Source organism: Populus nigra, chromosome 1, assembly GCF_951802175.1.
Source record: "Populus nigra chromosome 1, ddPopNigr1.1, whole genome shotgun sequence".
Taxonomy (NCBI): domain Eukaryota; kingdom Viridiplantae; phylum Streptophyta; class Magnoliopsida; order Malpighiales; family Salicaceae; genus Populus; species Populus nigra.
In genome coordinates, this window is record NC_084852.1 from 24369127 (window position 1) to 24387065 (window position 17939).

General features: G+C 35.8%; 2 protein-coding genes and 1 pseudogene across 2 annotated transcripts; 1 reads left to right on the plus strand and 2 right to left on the minus strand.

Annotated features, from left to right (window-relative positions):
* Positions 1-4904: 4904 nt before the first annotated feature.
* LOC133679384 (L-type lectin-domain containing receptor kinase SIT2-like) lies at positions 4905-6923 on the minus strand. The gene has a single exon (XM_062102004.1). It carries the CDS (start codon positions 6921-6923, stop codon positions 4905-4907), a length of 2019 nt encoding a protein of 672 aa, XP_061957988.1.
* A 1725-nt stretch (positions 6924-8648) lies between these two features.
* Positions 8649-10651, minus strand: LOC133679473 (uncharacterized; annotated as a pseudogene).
* A 1324-nt stretch (positions 10652-11975) lies between these two features.
* LOC133701643 (pentatricopeptide repeat-containing protein At5g59600) lies at positions 11976-14532 on the plus strand. The gene has a single exon (XM_062125643.1). The coding sequence runs from the start codon at positions 12670-12672 to the stop codon at positions 14341-14343; it is 1674 nt and encodes a 557-aa protein (XP_061981627.1). The 5' UTR covers positions 11976-12669; the 3' UTR covers positions 14344-14532.
* Positions 14533-17939: the final 3407 nt, after the last annotated feature.

Below are 17939 nucleotides of genomic sequence, written 5' to 3' on the forward strand. Positions count from 1 at the left end.
CTACAATATTTAAATTTAAAACCATCAATATTAATATATATTTTTTAAAATTATTTTATAACCTCAATTTCAAAAGCATTCTTAACTAAACACATTAAAGTACTTTTTTTTCAACCTCAATTTCAACCACAGTTTTAACCAAACACCTATTTTTTCAAACCAACCTTAACTAAAAGTACTTTTTTATAAAACAACTTTTTTCAAACCACAACCACAACAGCTACCGCAATATCAAACACACTCATAAAACATAACAATCTATCTGTCATATATCGATTTTCGGATCCATGACTGGCACATAGATAATGTCCATAATATAAAATTTTCTCATTTAAACAAACTAGAGTTTTACACGACTTTTGATACCATAATTAAAGTCCATAATATAAATCAACATCTTATTATAAGAGTTAATACAAATATCATAATTGTGAAGCTCTAACTAGACATAATAGAATAACATTAATTACAACAAAAGAGCAGGTTCTGAAGTCTAACAAAAGTGACCTATTAGCAAAACTATACACTTGAAAAGAATAAATAATGAGAAGGTGAGTTCAACAACTAGTGAGTAAATAACATTTAATATACACATATGAGATAATACGGAAAAGAGAAACATATACAATTTTAGCTTTAGGTTTTTACAAGAAGTTTCACAAACATGTCATAACAAAATATATGTTAGCATAGGTATTCTGACTGGCATATCAAATGGTCATATTATAATCAAACAAACATAAATCATATCTCAAGACTCAATTCATGATATCAATCAAATGAGAAGTTATCAATTCAGAAGTGCATAATGGATTAATCAAGAATTTAGTCTCAACAAGAGATCATGCTTAATCATAACAAGATAATAAACAATATAAGAATTACCAAGAAGTATGACCAATTTCATATTAACAATTTAAGTATTTGCACTATTCATCTTACATATAAAAAATTATCCACTCACTTGACTAAAAAACAAAAAGAACTCGAAAATAGATGTCCAAGAAGATCTTACTGATGCCCAGCAGGTAGAGTATTAAGAGTATTTGGATATAAAAGAAGACATACTAAAAAACAACCTGAAAAGAACTTACAATAAATTAAATACATTTAACTTAAGGTCTAACCTATAATCCTATATGTTAGGAACCAAAATGAAATTATAAACCGGAATCGATCCACCCAATCAATCCCAAACATAACCTAAACTGATTGAATCTAAAAGAATCATTCTTCCCTTATTATGAGGTCAACTAGTCGACCAAAATCCAACACCTAACAGGTCTACCAGTTCATCCCAACCAGTGGACTGAAATCTAGTAGGCCAATCGATCTACCAGTTCAACCCCAACTGATCGACTAGTTAGTTAAGAATTTCAGACTAGTTTTCCTAAAATGGCATATTCTAATCCTTAACCCAAAAACCTAAAAAAACCAATATAACCAACCTATTACAATTCAACCCGTCACACTATAATCAACTAATTCATCACATATAATCAATTCATCAATTAATTTATCAATTTAACCTTATGTGATGTTTTGAAAATAAATGAGTAGGAAAAAGCTACAAAGCCCTTGAATGCTTAGAAGTATGTATAAATGAATAAGGGGTATTGTGGTAATTTAACAAAACTTAATAATATAAATAGAAGAAAAAAAGGAAAGAGGGATATGAAAATTAAAAGAGAGAACCGACAGGAGAGAAGAGAGAAAGAAAAAGAAGAGAAAAGAGGGAAAGATAAGGGAAAGGGAAGGGAGTTGGAGAAAATAAGTTTAAAGGTAAGATTTAAGTTTTAAAATGTTTAAATGTGTGTTCTTTGAGCTTTAAATTTCTGTTTTGATGAATGTTAGGGCTTTAAAGATTGTGTTTTGGGTTGATTGATGAATTGATTTAAATGTTATGGGTAATGAGTTAATTAGTTAATTTTGAGAGATTGTAAGTAAAAAATGATGATTTTGAGTTGTGATTTTGTTTGAATGGTGAATTTTTGTTAGAAATCATGATATAACAGTAGGTAATCTGTGAAAATTCTGATTTTGAGGTTGAAGATGATGAAATTTCAGTTTGGTCCCTCAATTTGTGAAAATTACAGGTTAGTCCCCAAACTTTGAAAAAAATTACAGATTGGTCCTTGGAACATAATACGAGATTCTGAATAGAATTAAAGATGAATTATTAGCAGAATTCCAGTATAGTTATGAATTTATAACACTTTCAATTTGGTCCTCCTATTTGACAAAAATTACAATTTGACCCTAAAATTTTGATAAATTCCAAAATGGTCCCTGGAGCGTAATTTGAGATTCTGAACAGAAATGATGATGAATTGTGGACAAAATTCCACTATAGTCATGAATTTATGATATTTTTAGTTTGGCCCTCCAATTTGACAAAGTTACAATTTGACCTTTAAAAATATGATAAAATTCAGATTGGTCCCTAGCTGTAATATTAGCTTTTTCAGATTAGTTTGATGTATAATTAAGGGTTATTTAGTGAATTATTACTAATTTTATTATTTGTTTTATTATGGATTAGATTTCTGGAAAACCATTTAATTTTGGGTTTTTGAGAAAATAACTAGTTTAGTCTAAAAACATATAGGGTTATGGAATATACACTTAGATAAATGTATTAAATAGGTTATATGTTCTTTTGAGTCATTCTTGAATATGTCTCATTTGTATTCAGATAATCCTGATATTCTACTAGCGGGACATCAGTAGGATTTCCTTCGGTATTTACTTTTGAGTGTTGTTTTCTTTTGAGTCAAGTGAGTGAATAATTTTTCATATGTATGAAAAATATTATAAATATTTGAGTTGTTAATATGAATTGAATCATGCTTCTTGATAATATATACATGTTGATTATTATCTTTGTTACGATAAAGCATGATCAATTGTTGAATCTGAATTCTTGATATGAACCAATATATATTTTGAATTGACTTCTGAATTGATAGCTTCTCATTTGATTGATGTCATGAGTTAAGCCTTGAGATATGAATATGTCTATTTGATTATGATTATGAACCTATGATATGCCAGTCAGAATACCCATGCTAACATGGTAGTGTTAGTCTTTGTGCACATCGTATCTGAACCCTAGTTGGTCGGGGGAGTCACCAACCTGTATGGACTAATCATCCCACAGTACGGAGCCTTATGCTCATTGCATTTTGATTTTCTGACGAGCTTTACCTTATGATATTCTTGTTATGACCTATTTGAGAAACCTTCCTATAAGAATCTTGAGCTATAATTGTATATATATTCATCATTCTTGTATTACCTTGTGTGTGTGTATTGAACGTTATCTACTCACTGAGTTGTTGAACTCACCCTCTTATTATTTATCTTTTCAAGCTTATAGCTTGTTAGCGGGTCACTTTATTGGACCTTCAGAACCTGCTCTTTTGTTGAAATTAATATTTTTCCTTTATGTTTAGTTAGTGCTCCACAACTATAAATTGTATTAACTCTTGTATTAAAACAATCAAATTATATATTATAAAGTTAATTTTTTTATTAATGTTGCGTTGAACTCTGATTGAGTTAGGATAAGTTTGTATGTAAGTTTGGGTTCACATAGGTATGAAACCTTGAAGAGGAACCTTATATATATGCCGGTCATGAATCCGGGAATCGGGTCATGACACCCTAAAACATAAACTTCAAAACCCTAAACCTTAACAAACCAAAATCAAACTAATTACCTCAACTACACATTAAAGAACAAGTCTTACCTTAAACAATTAGTTTCTCCGATAATTTTCCTCAATCTTTCCCTCTCTTTTCTTCTCCTTCTTCCATTGCCAGTTCTATCTCTCAATTTCAGACGTCTCTTTTTTATTTTATTTTTATCTCTCTATTTATACTTATCAAGCTATTTGTTCAGTTACCACGATACCTCTCATTCATTTATACTTATTATCTAAGCCTCCAAAGGCATTGTTGTCTTTTCTTATTAATTCTCTCTTTTTATTTCAAAACATATGATTTTTTTGAAACCCTTCCCCATTATCCTTATGTTTGGCACAAAAGAAACATATTAATGTTACTTTGGATGCACAAGTTGTTTTTATTAGGAATGATGAACTTTAGCGAATCACAGTATATAAGCTAGACAACCAGATTCAGACTATACATGAATTATCAGAAAGATATCACAACAACTTGATCATGATCTTTGGGAGCATTATTAAAGCCGCCTTGAATTACACTTGATGAGGTCGAGTTTTTCCAACCCCGAGAGAATTGGTGGGGACATTGGACCAGAAACATTGTTTACGCACTTGTATGATCATAGACGATGAATTGGTAGCCCAAAGCATTAAAAGATTGGGCTTTAGCTTTGTTTTGGTTTAATTAATTTGAACTTTTAGTTGAGATTTATTAATTAAGCTTTATTTGTTGGATTTAATTTAATTATTGTTGAGTATTTATTTAGTAGATTATAAGCCCAGTTGCTTGTTCTAGTTACGATTTAGGATATGTTTGGGAACGCGGCTGCGGCTGCGTTCCCAAAAAAATTTTAATTTTTTTTTTTGCTAAAATTTAATATGGTTTGTATGTTTTGGATCGTTTTGATGTGCTGATGTCAAAAATGATTTTTAAAAAATAAAAAAACATCATTGACATGCATTTTGGCATGAAAAGTTATTTGAAAAGCAGCCGCAACCACACTGCCAAATACATTCTTAGTATTTATATCTTATTTTTCTAAATGCTAAACAATTATTGATGAATTGAATAAAAATTACAAAGTTGTAGACTTTTCCAACCCCTATTCTTTCTTTTCTTTCGTTTCTTCTACTCTCTTTAGCTTCTTTTTTCTTCTTCAAATCTCTTTTGTCCATCATCATGCTGACCTCATCAAGCCATGAAGCATCGCTTGTTCAACGACCATTGAGGATGGATTCACAGTCAGACAAGCAACATGAAGAAACATCATCTGATGATATAGGGATTGTTAAAACGTGATTCCTAGATGATTGATTGCTAACTGGAACTAAACCAATTCCTGCACCATAAAGTGGTATGTCAGGCAAAGTAGCATCTTCTTCCAAAAATTGTACCACTTGCCTCATGCTAGGTCTAGCTGCTGGAGTGCGATGGGTACAGAGCAGACCTAGCTTCAAAACCAACTCCACTTCTTTCACCTCATAGTTAACGTTCAATCTAGGATCAACTGTCCCTAGAATGGCCCCTCTTTTCCAGCATTCAAGTACCCAGTCAACCAGAACAACCTCCTCAGGTGGTCTTTCTGACTCTACAGGCCTCCTTCCACAAACTACTTCAAGCATAAAAGTCCCAAAAGCGAATACATCACTGCTTGTTGTGGCCCTTCCTGTTCTAGTAATCTCTGGTGCAAGATATCCAACAGTTCCAACCACATTGGTTGTTTGAGGAGTAGATCCATGGTCATGAAACTTAGCGAGCCCGAAATCTCCTAGCCGTCCGTTAAGATCGCCATCTAATAGGACATTACTTGCTTTAACATCTCTATGCAGAACAACTTGTTGCCACTCTTCATGGAGGTAGAGAAGAGCAGATCCTACTCCCCTGAGGATTTGATATCGCCGAGGCCAATCAAGGTTAGGCTTTTCATTGCAAAATAGGAACTTGTCGAGACTTCCATTAGGCATATAATCATACACTAAGAGAAGCTCTCCTTTCCGCCGGCAGTAGCCTAAGAGCTGTACCAAGTTCCTATGCCTCAGCCTCCCCATGCTGGCAATCTCAGCCACAAATTCTTTCATTCCTTGGTTTGAACCATGAGAGATTTTCTTAACTGCGATTTCCACCTTGGAAGAACGTAATTCTCCTCTGTAAACCCTTCCAAAACCTCCAGTTCCAAGGAGCTCTTTGTCTTTGAAACCTTTAGTTGCTTTATAAAGATCCTTGTAGCGAAACCTTTGAGGACCATATTGCTGCTCCCAATCTTCACGTACTTCTTCATATTTATTCCTCATAATACACATAGTTGCAAAACTTGCTATGAGTAAAACAGATACTGTTATCAATGGGATCACGATTCGTAAATCTGGTTTGTTACTTGAATTTCTTTCAGGAGGAAGTGAAGGAAGCTTTGAAGTGCCAAGACTCTGTGCCTGCCCACTTTTGTTGAAGCTCCACCCGAGAATATAATGGTGACTGGATACAGAGCCAGTGGATGAAGAGAAACCAACATACATAGAATCCAAAAGAACTAGAGAAAGATCAATAGTTGTAGACAAGAGAGGCTTTCGAGGTTTCGTGATGCTTACAGGAGCTAGTGTTACATTAAGTAGCCTATCCATTTCATCATAGTCTATCCACACCTGCATTGGATCTCCACTTATGAGCTGCAAGATCTCATTTTCTCCATGTTCAGAAAAGTATGATGCTGAAGCAGATTGAATGGATGTCAAATTGTTGACATCTATCCCAACATGATTGTCATTGATATCTCCAAATTCAGGGCTTCTTATAGCATCAAGCTCAATGGCAAGCAAATGGTTGGAAGACAAACCAATTGTGGTAGAATTAAAGAGTCCAAGATATTGAGTAGCAGTGGCACCATTGAAATCTGTAGATGGAGAGATAGTGAATGCAATGCCATGTCCACCACGCATAGGTGACTCTGGAACCATGGCAAAGACAAAGTTGGTAGAAAATGAAAGGGACCTAGAATTGTTGGAGGATGTATTGAAATGGAAGGGAAACGGGAAGAAAGCATGACCAATTTGCTGCTTAGAAGCGTTTGTCAGTTCCAACAAGCCATTGGGGTGGATACTTGCAATGCCTTCAAGGCTCAGGTTGGCTCCCTTGAAGCCATTGTAGAAGAACTGGTTCATCTCTTGAGCCAAGGCCAAGTGTTTTAAGGATATGAAAAGAGCTAGTGCAAAATGGAGTGCTCTAAGTAATGCTGCCATAGAGAAAATAAGAGAGAGAGGATGATATTTGCTTGTTCAGCTTTTTGAAAACTTTGGTGATATGAACCTTTAGCCTTTGCTGCATTCGCAATCGGACCCTTCAGCAGGATTATTGACATGCTTTAATCAGATGCAATGTCAACAACTTGGACTGGAGAAAAGTAATGACAATATAAGACTTTTGGTGAGTAAAGCTAGAATCAAGTTGCAATTGTTAAATTCCTGTGGAGGTCCAAGCAAAGAATATTCTAGAACGAAAAAAATCATTCAAGGAAGAAGCACAAGAATATTTCAACTATATAATACTTCAGCACAGATACCTTACTTCGACTACATGTATATAGTTGACATTCGGTGCTTTAGCATGTTCTACCGTATTAAGGAACAGAGGTTTGAGGATGAATTTGCAATTTGTCAACCATAGCCAGGTAGCCAAGGCTGCTCGATTTTGAACACAAGTAAAACAACAGTGTTCTCTTAGCAAATAAATTGTGATATGAACATAGATTTTGGCAACTGGATGAAAATATGATAGTTTTGGTCGCTCTAAGCTTGATGCCAAAAATCTATTATTACTGCTCCTCCCTTTTTGGCCAAGTTCCTAACAACGCAGGCATCTGAAATCCAAAATTCAAAGCAGAATTGCGGTCTGCTTTGAATTTTCATAAACAATAATAGCAGACCAATAAGGGAAGTTTTGGTATTTCTTTGACTTATCCACATGTACATTAAATAAATAAATAAAATAGCAATGACCACATGATACTGACAGTTGCTCCTTTCCAAGTTCCAAATATAAGCTCAAACCATGCATAAAATAATAATTTTTTTTTCCGAAATCATGCCTGATTACCAGCGATGCGTTCAGTCACCCGTCGAGTTTGATGAATTCTTTTACAAGAATGTTGTTCAAAGCATCGTCAGGACTCGTTGATTGGAAAGTAGGAACTGCTTTATTTAATATTGAGGCAGTACAAAACCATGGAAACAGATATGTGATAATTGATCGCAGTTCAAATGCCCCCTATCCACACTACTGTAATAGAAGTTGAGAAACTAATTTTTGGGAAGGGCATTTTACAGTGATTACGGTTCTGGTTTCTGTGGTCATTTTAGGTACTTACCATATCTGTCCATCATCAAATACTACTGTTAGTTTTTCTGTGTGTAAAACGAAAGGGAAGTACAAGGCACTAATCATCCTGGAAGGATGATCGAATCATGGCCCATCGCTATGATGTTCTCGTTTGAATATCTGCTGTGTAGTTTATAACAAGTACTTGGCAGCATTCATGATCTGTCATTCTTAATTTAACAGTGTGATGTAATAAACATTTTGTCACGGTCACGATCACCTGATATCAGTTGATAGATGCTCATAAAACTGTAGTAAGAGAAAACAACTATCCATCATAATCTCCAGAATTCCATTTCAGCCGCTTTGCCACTGATTTTAAGCTCACCTGCTGATCAAAAGTGAACCATTTGAGCTAAAGCCTGTCAGGTGACATAACATTTCTAATTAAACGACCACTCTGATGATTAAATTTCAGAAGAGGAATAGGAAGAAATGTTACATTCAGTGCAGGGATCCACAAAATGCAATCTCTAGATAGTTATCGCTAATTCTAAGCTATTACTGCCACCTTCATTGGCAGCTATTTATTAACATATATAGAATTTGGTACACTGAATACCAAAAATTTTCTTTGATATCTATTGAAATCACCTTTCAGTTGGCTTTATGTATTCTTCCATGATTTTCTTCTTCGGTAACTGCAACCACAAGATGTACAGTGAGAAAAGGAACTATTCCTAATGTACATGACACAAATCATACTGCCAATCTTAGCCCTGGCAGGTCAGGATAATCTTGTTACAACAGTAATATGATAAATCATGTCACAACCTACAATCCATTCTGATTTTGATTCATCATTTATTTAACAAATTACAATATCCACCAATAATTCCAATCGATTGAGCTCCTAGAGAATGAAGGGAAAAAAAATTAAGTCACCTTCATGAGCATCGGTTGATATGGTAACATCTGAGGATGAGTTCTTAGCTGAATGGAAAACTGTAGGTTGGGAGGACTCCTGGACCTGAAGAAGAGAATTTACAGCATCTCTCACCTTGTTCACCACACTCACATCGCGAGCAGTTTTCCTTGGACTTGTTGCTTGTAATGTCACTTGAGAAAGGGCTCTATCATCTTCTCCTGGCCCAGACATGTGCATTAAATACTCCTTCACTGAAACTCCTTTATCCCATTTTTTCTCTCCGGCACAGAAATGGTAACCAGATGCTGCAGCTACTGGATCTCGGGATGGATCTGATGTAACTTGGTCTAGAGCTACTTTGGTTGGTCCTGCTACAGATGATGCCGCTCTACCTTCCTCCACTGAGTCTAATCCCGCTGCACCTGGTGCTTCAGGGGTTGAAATAGCGAGGCTTTGAATCTTGGAAGAAATGGCATGGGTAGCAATGGATACTGTGTTTTATGCTGGTGCCAGCTTCTCTGCCACAGTTTCAGTTAGTATTTTAGGAGACTTTTCATTTTCTTGTTTCCCGCTCACAGTTTCAGTTATTGGCTTGTCTTCAGCAGCACAGGTCACACTACTCGGCAAAACATGCGTCTCCGATATCACAGTTTCAGGGGTTGAAACAGCGAGGCTTTGAATCTTGGAAGCAATGGCATGGGTAGCAACGGATACTGTGTTGTATGCTGGTGCCAGCTTCTCTGCCACGGTTTGAGTTAGTGTTTTGGGAGACTTCTCGTTTTCTTGTTTCCCGCTCACAGTTTCAGTTATTGGCTTGACTTCAGCAGCACAGGTCTCACTACTTGGCAGAACACGAGTCTCCGATATCACAGGAACTGCTCTTGGATGCTGTCTAGCGGTCTCTTTATACCCCTCAGGAGCCATCTCTGATTTATACACTGAGAGATCACATAGACGAGTTAATTAAATACACATTCATTAAGGCAAGCATTCCCAAGAACTTTTACTTCACATAAGATTTTATATTTTTTCTACTATATATGAAGAATGAGACTATGACTGAAGTTACTTGGGGCTCCTAGATATTCAGGATCTTCTTCATCTTCAACATAATCCAGGCTGACACCCCATGAAGGAGTGGTGTTGCCGTCGTCATTATGCTTCTTCTTGCTGAGGGTGCTTCGCCATTTCCTGGCCTTCTCCTTCACTTTTGTAATAACTGATTTCTTTTGATTGGGGGACTGATCATACTCCAGCTCATGATCCTTACAAAAAGTTGGTGTGGTGTGTGGCGACCACCTTGTAACTTCCTCAGCTGCACATGCAAAACTCATAGGTCAGTAGTGATAGAGACATGAATTTCCATGACTTTGGAATCAAATACAGGCATTTTTTTTTAATAATTTACGTTGTAATATAAATTAAAACACATTTATTTTCAATTTTCAATATCTGAAGAAAGAGTTGATGAATGAACTGAACATAGACAAATCCTAAAATTTTCTTCAGCTGCTGATAAGCTATAGCTCGACCATCTTGTTGTTATTCCCGTTGCCTATCGTATTCAAGTTCAAGCCTCCTAGGCAAAACAGAATCATTAACCTGTTCTTCTACCATGGAGGTTACATTATGGTTTATGGAATTACCTTGTAGTTCTTCCACAGTTGGGGTTGTTGGATTTCCAGGCCTTTTACCATGTCCGTGCTTGACATCAAATGGAGCCATCGCTCCAGTACGTGATTGAGAGTGTGCCATAAATTCCTTCAGCCTTGAGTTTCTCTCCTAATGTCCTCCTTTGGTCTGCATCTTTGATCACAGAGAGGGAAATTTAAGGAGGGGGGTGGCCAAAGTATCTCTTTCCGGAGTTCTTGCACAGGCAGTGAACAACAAAGAGCCGCATGTCACCTGGTAAAAGATAGAGACTTGTGGGCTCTGTTTTAACATGTGGCAATAAGATCAATGCAGTTTAATTGATTGCAATTGTTAGTCACAGAAGGTTACCTCCTGAAATACCAAGTTGACTAAGTCTGCATAACTGTTTCCCCATTTTTAGTCATATGGCTTCAAAGAGGTATTTCCTCTGTTTCCCCTTTCTCAAAATACTAGCCATCATGGTCCAGAGTAAAAAAAACTCAGCTTCATATATCACACTTAGAAATCCCCCTTTTTTTCAGTTCATATACAGGTTGTGACACCCATCCTAACCCTGATCATCGCCATTAATTTACTTGCAGCCTACTTTGTCTCTGTTCTAACAAGGAAAACTAATATACTGTTTAGAACGAACAGACTACGTTGTCTCCACACAATTTTTATTACAAGTGAACCCTGAGGGCATGAACATCAAATCCAAAAACAGTAATCAAAGCATGAAGATCATTTTTTGAGTCACATTTATAAACAAGTAAATTCTTCACATTAACGACCTCTCTTATATCAAATTCACTCCAAATAACCACAAGTCTCTCTAGGAAAAAAAAAAGAAACTATATTTCTATGTAAATTGTTATTTATTTATAATCCTCTAACATACCATAAACTGTGTTTGTAAAGAACTCTCCATTGAAAGTAAATTTCTATATAAATATGTCCTCTCGGCCAGCAGAACCGTGAGGAGGCTGCAATTTTCAGAATTAATTCCATAGGTAGGAATCTATCAAAGACTGACCACTCCCACTGGCTAGCATCACTAACAAACTGACAGACAGTCCGTTGAAGTTGCTCCTCAGGAACCAAATCAATAGCAAACTCAAGAAGCCTAGGATCACATTTAGCAACCCTGCAATGCTGCCAAAACCGAGCTCTTTTTCCATTACCAAGAATCCAAGAAACACCTTCTGGCACCTTTGGATGAAGTCTACAAATAGTCTTCCATAGAGGAGACGAATCAGGCTTTGCTAACCACCCCAAATCAGAACCATCCTTTCTCATGTATTTATCCCTCAGCACATGAACCCAGGACTGATCATTCCCTTTCATCAAACCCCAAAACAAACTTCGTTAACAAAGCTTCGTTCATGGCTTCAAGATTTTTAAGACCCAGACCACCGTAACTCTTAGGCTTACAGATTTTATCCCACCCTACCAAATGAACCGTCCAGCATGCTCCTGGTCTCCCCAAATGAAACGCTTACAAATCCTCTCAATATCCTCACAAGTAGATTTTGGAAGACTTTGCAGATTGCATTGTATACAAAGGCAGGGCTTGAGTGACCGATTGACAAAGAGCAACTCTTCCAGCCAATGAAAGCTTGTCCACCTTCCAACCAGCCAATCTCTGCTGTGCTTCATCAACAATATATCTTATAAGCGCATTTTTTATCCTTCCATGAATCAGAGCCACCCCAAGATACCTCCTCAAGTCATTTGTTCTTGTAAAACCTTTTGCTCCTCCTTTCTGTCCAAAGTGGAAGAGGAAATGCAAGTGATTTGGCCATATCCAAAACCATACCCTAAAGTTTCAAAAGTTTAATGTCCCAAGAAATGTTAAATTTTCTTACATTTAACATTCTATAAATACATAAATACAAATATCTTTGAAGTCTCAAAATTATTTCATACAACAAAACTAGGACGTCCCCACACCAAACTCTCCCTTGCAGCTTTCTTTAAGTAACTTTTATAAGTTTGACAAGGAACGACAGGTCGCTTGTTGGGCAACAAGAATCCTCTATTGCCTCAAGGCCCAGGAAAGAAAGAAATGCACTGGAACTGGGATTTCAGAGGCTGAGGAGAAATCTGAAATGTACCTGCTTCTTTCCCGTTACCAATTCAAGGGAGCTTTAGCATTTTTTAAATCCCACCATAAGCTTCCCATCCTAATCATATCACGCCGTTCATTTCGATCATCATCGGAAACTTATTTTCATCTCATCGAAACATACGGTCGTGATCGAGCATTACAGCAAGGGAAAAAACTTCATGCTCATCTCATCATTAACGGTTTAGCTCGTTTGACCCATTTTGCCTCCAAACTCATCTCTTTCTATGTAGAAACTAAGCAGTTATCTGACGCTCGCAAGTTGTTCGACAAAATTCCCGAGTCAAATATCCGCCGTTGGATTGTGCTCATTGGGGCCTATTCTCGTCGTGGGCTTATTCAAGAAGCTTTGAGTGTTTTCTATGAAATGCAAAAGCAGGGTTTAGGGGCCAACAAGTTTGTTATTCCTAGCGTACTCAAATGTTGTGGTCATGTGTATGATGTGCAAACTGGGAGGATTTTGCACTCTGTGATTTTGAAGTATTCGATTGAATCGGATGTTTATGTTATTAGTTCATTGATCGATATGTACTCTAAATGTGGAGAAGTTGAAAAGGCACGGCGAGTGTTTGATAGGATGGTGGAGAAAGACTTGGTGGCTTTGAATGCCATGCTTTCGGGTTATGGTCAACATGGTTTTGCTAAAGAAGGATTTGCTTTGATGGATAAAATGGAAAAATTGGGTATAAAGCCTAATGTAATAACTTGGAATAGCTTGATTTCGGGGTTTGCACAAAAGGGTGATGATGCAATGGTTTCAAAGATGTTTGAATTGATGATCAGTAAGGGAGTGGAGCCTGATGTGATTTCTTGGACTTCGGTTATATCAGGGTTGGTGCAAAATTTTCGTAACGAGGCAGCTTTTGATGCATTTAAACAGATGTTGGGCTGGGAATTTCTTCCAACCTCTGCTACAATTAGTACTGTTTTGGCTGCTTGTGCGACCATGGCTAATGTAAGGAGAGGGAGGGAGATACACGGCTATGCAGTGGTGATTAGAGTTGAAGATGATGTATATGTAAGAAGTGCTCTTGTTGACATGTATGCCAAATGTGGTTTTATATCAGAAGCAAGTATGCTATTTTATATGATGCCTGAGAGGAATACGGTTACTTGGAATTCGATGATTTTTGGGTATGCAAATCATGGTTACTGTGATGAAGCAATTGAGCTTTTTGATCAAATGGAGAAATCAGAGGGAAATAAGCTTGATCACTTGACCTTCACAGCTGTCCTTACTGCTTGTAGTCATGCTGGAATGGTTGAACATGGACAAAGTTTGTTTCTCTTGATGCAACAGAAGTACAAGATTGTTCCAAGATTAGAGCATTATGCATGCATGGTGGATCTTCTTGGTAGGGCTGGAAATCTTAATGAGGCTTATGATATGATTAAGAAAATGCCTGTTAAGCCTGATTTATTCGTGTGGGGAGCATTATTAGGGGCATGTAGGAATCATGGGGATATAGGTCTTGCTGAGGTAGCAGCTAGGCATTTGGCTGAGCTTGAGCCTGAGAATGCTGGGAATAATATGCTTATGTCAAATTTGTATGCTGATGCTGGTAGCTGGGAAAACGTATCAAGGTCTAAGAAGATGATAAAACGTAAAAGGCTGAAAAACTTTCCGGGGTGCAGTTGGATAGAGGAAGCTAGCTGATATATAAGCATGATTAGAACAGCTATTGCTGATATATATAATATTCATGCAGAGTGGACCCTCTTCTTTTTTTCCAATTTTTTCTCTTGGTAGCTTGTAGTTATGCTGTGCAATTAAATCTTGCCAAAGGCAATTGCATGATCATCAGTGCTTGCCTCTCTTTTCCTTTAATTGATCTTAATACCCTCATCCTGTTAGTATGTTTTTGTTTATATTTTATTATTGGCCAACCTTTGATAGTCCTGCCAATTAAATGCTTCTTTAGTTGACGGATATTCATGCAAGAGCTCTTCGCTATATTGCTGCTGTTGCGGCAGAGAATGCAAGGAGATGATCAAACCATTTACCTCTTTTGCTACCCAGGAAGACAAAATCATGACCCGCGTATTTGCCCCAGTGGTTCCGTACAAGTAAGTTAAGAAAGGGAGTTTTCTTTGTCGAAAACAATTTGCCCCGACACCATTCCAGTCTCGTATTGAAAAACTAAAGAATAGTCATAAAGTGACTCTTTATTCGTTATCCTTCACCAAATTTTAGTGGGCACGTTTCTCTCTTTATTCTCCAAATCCTTCACCAGATTCTCCTCCCATCAACTTTAAAAAAATTTGCTGTTCAGAAAAAAAAACTTGGATTAGAAGTTAAAACTATCCACCTTCCTTTTCTTAGCTAAGTGGTTGCCATCGGCTAATATTGGGATGGCTAATATTGAGATGTTTAAAAATGTAATAATAATTAATTTTTAAAATATTTTTTATTTAAAAATATATCAAAATAATATATATTTTTATTTTTTAATTAAAGAAGGTATTCTTGCTTGTATCTAAAAGTTTGTCAAAAATCAAACACATCATTTTCATCCCCCAAAAAATAAAAATTCCAAAATTCTTGGTTAAGAATCACACATTCTTTTATTAATTGACACCAAAGATAATTGAAGTTATATGTTTAATGTATGTTTTTTGATATATTTCAACCATTCCGTCTTAAACATCAAAACACAAACTACAATAACTACATAAGAATTGCGTTGCCAATCTATAAACACAATCCACGTAAGTACTATTGCATGGAAGCAGCTTTTCTTCCCTTTCTTTCATTTGGGTTTGAAATAGAAACCACCAAGTGGAAACCCTAGATTTTAATATTTTGTTCAGGCAAAAAATTAGAATTTCTGGTTAAATTCACCCTCCCTTTTCATCATCCCATGTCATTGCGAACTGCCAACATTTAGAACAAAATTTTGATAATCTAGTTCTTGCTCATGATTATCCTGACTTTTGATTGACACCGAAAAAGATTGGGCAGCACAACTTGATATATATATATATATATAATGTTTGATATTATGTAAATAATTGTTTTTTAAAGTATTTTTTATTTAGAAATATATCAAAATAATATCTTTTTATTTTTTAAAAAATTATTTTTAATATCAGCAAATAATCTAAATATATTAAAAATAAAATTAATTTAGAAAAAATTCAAATCTTAACAAAAACACGGTCAACCAAACAAACTCGTGGAACACTATCTGTTCCGTAAAAGTTAGGCATGCATAATTCTTAGTGGTGCAAAGGAAGACGGGAGGAGCGTTGCTATAATTAAATTACTTCTCATTTAGATGAGATTTATTTTAGCACTCTCAGTCGCTGCAATGCCAAATCAACATTCCAAATGAAAAACGAAAAACAACAGCCAATAAAGACGCCTAGAAGAACTATAATGCACTTATAGCATTATCATTAAAAAGAAAAAGAAAAGGAAAAGAAGAGAAAAGGGGGAAGCAAGGAAGCAGAAACCAGTGACAGGTAACTTTCAGAATACTCAGCCTTTCATTAAAATAGAATTACATAAAACATCTCAATAGAGATCAGCAATTGAGCAATTACTTAGTAAAGCCATCGCCCACGACTTAAAAAAGTCTTCAGAATCAAAAGAGATGGGTGATCCTGCACTGTCGTTTTGATGCCATTGTATATCAATCATCCACATAAGACAAGTGGTTTCTTCTGTCAAAGTAGGAAGTTCAACCCTATAAAATCCTTGAGTGGTGGTATTCCGTGCATATTATGAAAATTTCCACGGCTTAAATATGCCTATTAGATCAATGATTACTATATATTTTCATATATTTAACTTCGTGCATGCAACAACCAATATTAAATCAAGCCTACTCAAATATTTATGACAAGCCTCTAAGTTGATAATCCCATCGAAGACGTAATGCCTTTATTTCAAGCTAGGTATTTAATTCCTACAACTCAATTTCATGACAGGAAAATCAAATCTATTGTTGCCCTCATCACAGTAAACTTCAATCTAAACTCTTTATATATATATAAGATGCAAGATATGTGATAACAGAACATCAAACTAACTCTAGAATCTTTCATGACGAATATTTCCAACAAGATTTATAAAGAATTCAAATGAAAGATCAACTTTTAGGATAAATACAAGTAAACAAAGCTAATTAAGATAGTTGATGAACTTTCATGACAACTACAAATGAATGAAGGATTAAAAGCAAAGATAGAGAAGTAAAAGAGGTATTCAAATGCAAGCATGACGAGGTGCTAGACCTAGTGTTTTTGGACTTGGATGTGCACCAAGCCCAAATATGCATGGATCTAGCAAACTACCAGACACATCGCTCTTAGATTGGCTATATGCCAAGCCCATTTGAGAATGAATTTGGCAACCCTCTCAACTCATCAACTTTAGACTTAGCTGCATACCAAGCCCAATTAGGCATGAATTTGGCTCGCTTCCATACCTATTGACCTTGGGTTTGGTAGTGTGTCAAGAGCGAAAGGCTAAAGGTCTGGAGATCATTATAGTCTCCATGTTGGGTCATAAGGCTCTATTTATTTATTCTTATAACTTTTCACATGAAATGTTAATGTTAGGGATATTCATCTCCGTATACTTCTAGGTGTATAAAAAAATCTCTCAACAGCCAACCATATTTTCATCTCATTAATGTTGTGTAAGGGATATTTATCCCTCGTTAATGCTATCAGGAGGAAATGACTCTTCATCCCCTCCACTCCAGTAAAATGACAAGGTTTATGGGTTATAAATATCACCTAAACCACTCAAGTAAAGGGTTTATAATTTATACTCTCTAAACACTAATACCTTTAAATCCTATAGTATTTATCATACCAAAACAAGAATACACACTCTTGTTCTTGGAATTTAAAGTTCATTCTCCCATTTATTGTAATCTATTTCTTAAAAGTTACTAACTTTATCATTTAAGAGTCCCTAAACCCCATCAAAAAATATTGTTTTGTAGGTATTAGGCCTTCTACCACCAATCACCCACCTTATAAGCTCTATATAATGGAATATTGACATGAACATATGATTACCCATTGTCCAAGCACCAAAAACCATCATTCCTAAGCATACTAAATTTTAGAACATCATCATTTGGCACCGTATGTGGGAGACTTAATCAAAAAGTCATCAACTCTTTTATGAGTTTGGTTATTAACCTTTTTAAGTCACTTTATAACAAACAATCAAGATACATCTGGGATGGGACATGTCATATACGTCCCTATAATTATTGTCATATCTACTCCATC

What these genes read in the sequence shown, in the direction of transcription:
- LOC133679384 (XM_062102004.1), bottom strand. Translation starts at nt 6,923, where the DNA reads ATGGCAGCATTACTTAGAGCACTCCATTTTGCACTAGCTCTTTTCATA.
- LOC133701643 (XM_062125643.1), top strand. Translation starts at nt 12,670, where the DNA reads ATGTACCTGCTTCTTTCCCGTTACCAATTCAAGGGAGCTTTAGCATTT.